The 8,517-nt window shown below is 39.3% G+C and overlaps 1 protein-coding gene across 1 annotated transcript; it reads left to right on the forward strand.

Moving 5' to 3' along the window:
* The first annotated feature begins 205 nt into the window (after positions 1-205).
* Positions 206-6,569, forward strand: GJD4 (gap junction protein delta 4). The gene is made up of 2 exons (XM_073632669.1): positions 206-269; positions 5,468-6,569. Exons 1-2 carry the CDS (start codon positions 206-208, stop codon positions 6,511-6,513), a joined length of 1,110 nt encoding a protein of 369 aa, XP_073488770.1. The 3' UTR covers positions 6,514-6,569.
* The last annotated feature ends 1,948 nt before the right edge of the window (positions 6,570-8,517 follow it).

The following is an 8,517-nucleotide window of genomic DNA, read 5'->3' on the forward strand; positions in this document are numbered from 1 at the left end:
TGACTGGGATGACTTGGGTTGTCTTTTGTCCTGCAGCAGATGTCAAAAGCTTCAGAGGTAAGAGGTGCAGACACAGCTCCTATGTCCCTTACATCCACAGCTATTTTGATTTTGGACTCTGTGGGTACAGTATTTTCCAAAGTATAACTTTTGCTCCTATTTTTTTCTTAGCTGTTTGTAAGAAATTGCATCCACACATGTGACAATGGAATATTTTGACTCGCTAGGATATGTGATCATCACTTTCAGCTATAATGTTACTGTAACTGGTATGTATGCCAAAGTATAAACGGACTGCTATTTGTTTATATACATGTTTTTTTTTTTGTTTTTTTATAATATGCTAGAATTAAATGAATGAATGCAAGAAGAATCTCCAATCAACTTGGCATATACTGGCATTTGTAAATTTTGTGCTTGTAATTTACGATGCTTTAGTCTTATTAAGTAGACTGCAGTTTAAACCCTTGTATAGATACTTTTTAAATAGAAACTCTCACCAGTGCATCACTAATGAGATAGTTAGTCCACTGTCCATGATTGCATTGTCTATGTTCCAATTAATAACATAGTATAATAGTACATTAACTCAGGACATTAGCAGAATTAGAAATCTTTTGGAAGAGGATTGTCTGCGATAGTTATTGAGCATGGGTTATATATTGTCATTGACCCCTCTACTTCTTGGGACCCTACTCTTCAATTTGATGATGTATTGTTCTTTTATAGTTCACTATTTATATATGACACGATGCACACTGCCACAGGACCTTTCTTAGTCTGCTGTTATGAATACATTTCTTTTTTTCTAGTCAATATAGGTTTGCATCATGAAATTACTCTCAAGTCGGAAACGTATATTTTGTTTTTCATTTTTTATTTATTTTTTTTATCTGTTGTAATTCTAACATTGGATGCATTTTGATTTTACTATTTGATGTTGTCTATGTAATGTTGCATGATGATCTGTTTAGTTTTGATTTATTTACTATTTTATTTATATGGATGTGCCGTACTATGAACTTTTGGACAATGGACACTTTCTTATGTAAGTGCTTTATATCATTGATTTCACTTAAAATGTTTTTTTTTTTTTTTAATCTAATATTGGGATTTGATATTCCCTTTTTTTTACATTTTTTTATACTTTTTAAGTGAAAGGACAAGTGTATTATATTTTTTTATATTTTATATATATTTATATTTATATATTTTATATTTTTAGAATCTTAAAAGGTCAGGGCTTTTTAATTTTTTTTTTTATTAAAGTTATTAAAGTTTTTTTACTGCTTATTATATTTTAAGATAAGCAAGGCAACTGATTTAAAACACATTTACACAAATGTGATTTTCAGAATATTTACTTTATATGGCAGAGATTTTTTTCAGAAGAAAAACACACACATACTGTGTGTATATACAGTGCCTTGAAAATGTATTCATACCCCTTGACGTTTTAAACATTTTGTCATGTTACAATTAAAACATAAATGTATTTTTATTGGTATTTTATGTCATAGACCAACACAAAGTGGCACATAATTGTGAAGTAGAAGGAAAATGATAAATGGTTTTCAACATTTTTTTACAAATAAGTATGTGAAAAGTGTGGCGTGCATTTGTATTCAGCCCCCCTGAGTCAATACTTTATAGAACCACCTTTCACTGCAATTACAGCTGCAAGTTTTTTTGGGTATATCTCTACCAGCTTTGCACATCTAGAGAGTGACGTTTTTGGCCATTCTTCTTTGAAAATAGCTCAAGCTCTGTCAGATTTGATGGAGAGCGTCTGTGAACAACAATTTTCAAGTCTTGCCACAGATTCTCAATTGGATTTATGTCTGGACCTTGACTGGGCCATTCTAACACATGAAGATGCTTTGATCTAAACCATTCCATTGTAGCTCAGGGTCGTAGTCCTGCTGGAAGGTGAACCTCTGCCCCAGTCTCAAGTCTTTGGCAAACCCTAATGCCGTGTATACACCATCAGAAATTCTGCCAGCAAAAGTCGGATGTGAGCTTTTGGTCGGAAAATGCAACCGTGTGTATGCTCCATTAAACTTTTGCTGGCAGAATTCCAGCCAGCAAAAGATTGAGAGCAGGTTCTCTATTTTTTGGTCGGAAAAAGTTCCTATCCGTGTGTATGCAAGGCAAGCTTGAGCGGAATTCCGTTGGACAAACCAGCCAAGTTTTTTCTAATGGAAATTCCGCTCGTATGTACGCGGCATCACAGGTTTTCTTCTAAGATTGCCCTGTATTTGTTTCCATCGATCTTCCAATCAACTCTGACCAGCTTCCCTGTCCCTGCTGAAGAAAAGCATCCCCACAACATGATGCTGCCACCACCATGTTTTACAGTGGGGATGGTGTGTTCAGGGTGATGTGCAGCATTAGTTTTCTACACATAGCGTTTTGCTTTTAGACCAAAAATTCTTCCACATGTTTGCTGTGTCCCTCACATGGCTTCTCGCAAACTGCAAACGTGATCTCTTATGTCTTTCTTTCAACAATGGCTTTCTTCTTGCCACTCTTCCATAAAGGCCAGATTTGTGGAGTGCACGACTAATAGTTGTCCTGTGGACAGATTCTCCCACTTGAGCTGTGGATTTCTGCAGCTCCTCCAGAGTGGCCTGCTTCTCTAATTAATGTTCTCCTTCCCGGCCTGTCAGTTTAGGTGGACGGCCATGTCTTCATAGGTTTGCAGTTGTGCCATACTCTTTCCATTTTCGGATGATGGATTGAACATTTCTCTGTGAGATGTCCAAAGCTTGGGATATTTTTTTATAAGCTAACTCTGCTTTAAACTTCTCCGCAACTTTATCCCTGACCTGTCTGGTGTATTCCTTGGCCTTCATGATGCTGTTTGTTCACTAAGGTTCTCTAACAAACCTCTGAGGGCTTCACAGAACAGCTGTATTTATACTGACATTAATTTACACACAGGTGGACTCTATTTACTTATTAAGTGACTTCTGGAGGCAATTGGTTCCACTAGATTTTAGTTAGGGGTATCAGGGAGCTGAATACAAATGCACGCCACACTTTTCACATATTTATTTGTAAAAAATCTTGAAAACCATTTATTATTTTCCTTCCACTTCACAATTATGTCCCACTTTGTGTTGGTTTATCACATAAAATACCAATTAAATACATTTACGTTTTTGGTTGTAACATGACAAAATGTGGGCAATTTCAAGGGGTACTTTTTCAATGCTTTATATATGTATATATAGATGTGTATATATCTATATCTATATCTATGTGTATATATATATATATAGATGTGGATATATCTATATCTATACATAGATATAGATATATCTATATAGATATACATCCATATATATATAGATATAGATATATCTATATAGATATACATCCATATATATATATCTATAGATATAGATATATATATATATATATATATATATATGCAACTTCATACAATATAAGTTTTGGGAGGCCAGCGTAAAAATTATTTTAAATCATGTCTATTTGATATACATTTTAATTGCCATTATCAGGGGCTTAATTCAACAGCACATCATATGCAGTGTAAAAAAGCGCTTCTTCTGGACGGTGGGCGGCGTCTCCTCCTCCTGGTGCTTCACGGTGTCTCCCCCTGTGTCTCCTCCCTTCTCCTCCAATAGGATCACTTCTCCTCTCGGGCAATCGGGTGATGGGTCTCAGGCCCTGCTTCCTGATTGGCTGGGAGGAGAATCAGGAAGACAATAGCAAATTTTTTATTAATTTGCTATTGTCACACAACTGGGTGGGCTTGGGGGGCTGTGCTCTGCTCCCCGAACCCACCCTTTTTTGAAAGTAGCCAAAGTACCTTAAAGTTGTTGTAATCCTCACACATGAAATATGAACAGAGCATTTCCCTTTATAGTGTTTACTTATCTCAACTAAGAACGTGTCATTTCTGTCTGCTGCTTCATTCCTCTGCTATCAACATTAGTAACTTCTGGCAAGTTTTCCTCACACCAAGAGAAAAGAGAAAAGAGAAAAATGGTGACAGGGGAGGGAGCTCTAGCTTATTGACAGTCTCAGCTCTGTTCCTGTGAGCTGTGTGAAGGGGCAGGTCCCTTCCCTCCAATCACCTCTCAGAGCTCTCCTCACTGAGCTCTGCAGAGTGTGAACTATAGACTCTCCCCAATTGACAGCACTGGAGATTTGGTGATTGGTCCAGCCCTATTACATGCAATGAGTGACATGCTCCTCCATTGCTGGAAGCATCGGATATTTTTCATGCTCCTGGCAACTGAATGAAGCAGAAGGGGAGTGAAGGAGAGATGATTATGAGCTCCTGGTGAGGGGGCACAGGTTGGTTTATGGGCTGAACTTCACCTCCAGCTTTAGTTCTGTATTGGAGACCCAGGACTGGGTCTGGCTGTTTGGTCCCAAAGTTCCATTCCCTGAAAGGCACACAGCAGCCAGGCACACAGTAGTTCACAGTTACTCAAGTCAGAGAACAGACTGCACATGTCGTTTTGTGGTTTTTATTTTGCTAAAGAACTGGGATAGGGTGAGGGTGAGCCTTGGGACACTCCAATAAACTTCAAACAAACTGTAGTAGAGGAAACTTAAACCGAATTCCTTCAGGGTGAGGGCACCCTCTTTAAAGTGAATGTAAACTGGTATAAAACAGGGACCTCTCAGCAGAAGTATAGTCCAGGATGTACAGAGATAAAAAGCTCTCCTAAATGAGGCCAAAGAAAGTCTCTTAAGTCCAGAAGGCTGGTTCTCACTGTGTCCTGAATACTGTGTTGCTGTCTGCGGTATCAGACAGTTTCTGTACTTGAATTGCCCGTGTCCTGGATCCTTAGATGAGCTCTCTCCAAAAATACAGGAGGCTAGGCCAGAGGCCCCCCAGCCCAAGTAGGAGCAAGAACCCAAAAAAGGAGTCTTTCAGCTGTAGGTAAACTCCCAGGGATGCCACAGCCCTCAAGCTGGGCCTTACTTCCGCAGGAACAAGAGGCTTCTGTTCTGGGTCTCAGCCTATTTATACCCCTTTCAGTCCCCTGCTGGTCACTTACTCCACTGACCAGGCATTGGCTGAAGAGACATTAAAATCCAGGCTAGGGTCTGTGTTCTTCTACCCACTGTATCCCATACCACAGTGAGATGCAGGGGAAAGTAAACAAGCCTGCATCCACAGAACCCAGAATAGACACATTTAAACAATTGTTGCTCTCCCTAGCTACAGGGAGGCCAAAAACAAAATGTGAACACTAGTCGCCTATTGGGGCGCTACAGTTGTGTAGTCCTTATCTTGCTCATTTACCTTTTTTCGCCAAACATGTTTAAAATTGCTTATGTAGGATTATTTTTTTTATTCTCTAAATAGCGTTAACAGACAATTAATATACATTCATTTATAAAAATATTTCTGAATGAAGATCAGTACTGTGATTGTTCAAGATGTTGAGTTGTTAATGCACAGGCTCTTCTTATATTTCAGGGAAGATCTGGTTGACGTTAATGATCCTTCTGAGACTAGTTATGGTTGTCCTTGCTGGTTATCCACTCTATCAGGATGAACAGGAACGTTTCATCTGCAATACATTACAGCCTGGATGTTCCAATGTGTGTTATGATATCTTCTCTCCAATGTCCCACATGAGATACTGGCTGATTCAGACTCTGATGGTCTTTCTACCCTATGCCTTGTTCAGTGTCCATGTCATACACAAAGTTCTGGCATATATGGGCAATGCAAATGATCACTGCAGAAAAAGTTCCTCTTCCACTTATAATGGAGTGGGCTTACAAATAGAAATACTTGATTTTTCTTTGGCTTATTTACTTCATCTTCTGCTAAAGATTTGTCTAGAGCTTGGCTTTGGTGCTGGTCAGTATTTTCTTTTTGGAATTTTAGTTCCAAGCAGATTCAGCTGTTCCCATTCTCCTTGCACCAGCAACGTTGACTGCTACATCTCAAGACCCACTGAAAAGTCTCTAATGATGATTTTTATCTGGGGAACCGGAATTATTTCTCTGATTCTGAGCTTGGTGGATCTAATTGGAGTCTGTCACAGAAGACGAAGGTCAGAGAAGCTTAAAACACAGCTTCTTCTTCTGGAAAATGATTCTCTAAAAGGAGGTTGTTGTTCAGATACACCTCCACACACAAAGTTAGCTGTCACACCAGATCAGATGATTGTGTATCCTGACTGTCCCCCACACAGCCTTGAGAAAAGGGACAAGCAAATTAAAGGAGATTCTCATTCTCTGCCATCATTTGAAGGTGAAACAGCTTCTTTCCAAACTGACAGTTCTCACCATGACATGGTAAAGTCCAATGTAAATGCCAACAGCAATAAAACCTGTTTATGGCAAGTGACTATGCCAGCAAATGGAGATAAGACGATTGGGAATGAACATCAACTGCTCACCCATCGACAACCAAAATCCAAAAAGGAGAATTGTACTGCAGCTAGTTTGGTGGATTCACCTCAGCTAGAAAAAAACGTAGGCCCAAAAAACAAAAAATCTGAATGGGTTTAAATCAGGTAATGGCCACTGAAAAGTAAACATTTCTATAAGTGCTACCTCCATAGCACCAGAGAATCTGAAAGGCAGGATATTTGGGTGACATACATGTGAGCAGGCATCACACCAACTGTAGTGCTATTCAGCTTTCCAAATGCTGATAATATAGGACCTTCTACAATAGTACCTTTAGCTAAGTCATGACATCTCTGGGTGTGTGGCCAAGAATAGAAATAAACCAGCCAGTTGTTAAAGTCTAGATAAGTACTTTTTATATTATTTTCTAATTGGTTTGAGATTTTTAATGATACTTAGCACAGTGGCCATTGGATTTTAAAGGGATGTTTTATTTTTCCATACACACAAACCATTTATTTTGCTATCTCTTTAGTGTATTGGTGTTCTTTTTTACATGATATACAGTACAAATGTTACATAGTACACAGTTACATAGTAGGTGAGGTTGAAAAAAGGCACAAGTCCATCAAGTCCAACCTATGTGTGTGATTATATGTCAGTATTACATTGTATATCCCTGTATGTTGCGGTCGTTCAGGTGCTTATCTAATAGTTTTTTGAAACTATCGATTTTCCCCGCTGATACCACCGCCTGTGGAAGGGAATTCCACATCCTTGCTGCTCTTACAGTAAAGAACCCTCTACGTAGTTTAAGGTTAAACCTCTTTTCTTCTAATTTTAATAAGTGGACATGTGTCTTGGTAAACTCCCTTCCGCGAAAAAGTTTTAACCCTATTGTGGGGTCACCAGTACGATATTTGTAAATTGAAATCATATCCCCTCTCAAGCGTCTCTTCTCCAGAGAGAACAAGTTCAGTGCTCAGTGCCTCATAACTAACATCCTCCAGACCCTTTATTAGCTTTGTTGCCCTTGTTTGTACTCGCTCCATTCCCAGTACATCCTTCCCGAGAGCTGGACAGCATACTCTAGGTGCGGCTGGACCAGAGTCTCGTAGAGCGGGAGATTTATTCTTTTATCTCTGGAGTTGATCCCTTTTTTAATGCATGCCAACATTCTGTTTGCTTTGTTAGCAGCAGCTTGGCATTGCATGCCATTGCTGAGCCTGTCATCTACTAGGACCCCCAGGTCCTTTTCCATCCTAGATTCCCCCAGAGGTTCTCCCCCCAGTGTATAGATTGCATTCATATTTTTGCCACCCACATGCATTATTTTACATTTTTCTACATTATACCTCATATGCCATGTAGTTGCCCACCCCATTAATTTGTTCAGATCTTATTGCAAGGTTTCCACATCCTGCGGAGAAGTTATTGCCCTGCTTAGCTTAGTCTCGTCCCCAAATACAGAGATTGAACTGTTTACCCCATCCTCCAGGTCGTTTATGAACGAATTGAACAGGATTGGTCCCAGCAGAGAACCCTGGGGAACCCCCACTACCCACCCCTGACCATTCTGAGTACTCCCCATTTATCACCACCCTCTGAACTCGCCCTTGTAGCCAGTTTTCAATCCATGTACTTACCCTATGATCCATGCCAACGGACCTTATTTTGTACAGTAAACGTTTATGGGGAACTGTGTCAAATGCTTTTGCAAAATCCAGATACACCACGTCTACGGGCCTTCCTTTATCTAGATGTCAACTCACCTCCTCATAGAAGGTTAATAGATTGGTTTGGCAAGAACGATTCTTCATGAATCCATGCTGATTACTGCTAATGATACCGTTCTTATTACTAAAATCTTGTATATAGTCCCTTATCATCCCCTCCAAGAGCTTGCATATTATTGATGTTAGGCTAACTGGTCTGTAATTCCCAGGGATGTATTTTGGGCCCTTTTTTAAATATTGGTGCTACATTGGCTTTTCTCCAATCAGCTGGTACCATTCCGGTCAGTAGATTGTCAGTAAAAACTAGGAACAATGGTTTGGCAATTACTTGATTGCGTTCCCTAAGTACCCTCGGGTGCAAGCAAAATGGTCCCAGTGATTTATTAATGTTAAGTTTCCCAAGTCTATTTCTAATTCTGTCCTCTGT

This window comes from Aquarana catesbeiana, linkage group LG05 (assembly GCF_042186555.1).
Source record: "Aquarana catesbeiana isolate 2022-GZ linkage group LG05, ASM4218655v1, whole genome shotgun sequence".
NCBI classification, from domain to species: domain Eukaryota; kingdom Metazoa; phylum Chordata; class Amphibia; order Anura; family Ranidae; genus Aquarana; species Aquarana catesbeiana.

Excerpts from the sequence above, each read along its gene's own strand:
- GJD4 (XM_073632669.1), top strand. The coding sequence starts at position 206 with ATGGAATATTTTGACTCGCTAGGATATGTGATCATCACTTTCAGCTAT. Across the intron at positions 270-5,467 it reads CTATAATGTTACTGTAACTG|GGAAGATCTGGTTGACGTTA; the intron begins GTATGTATGCCA and ends CTTATATTTCAG.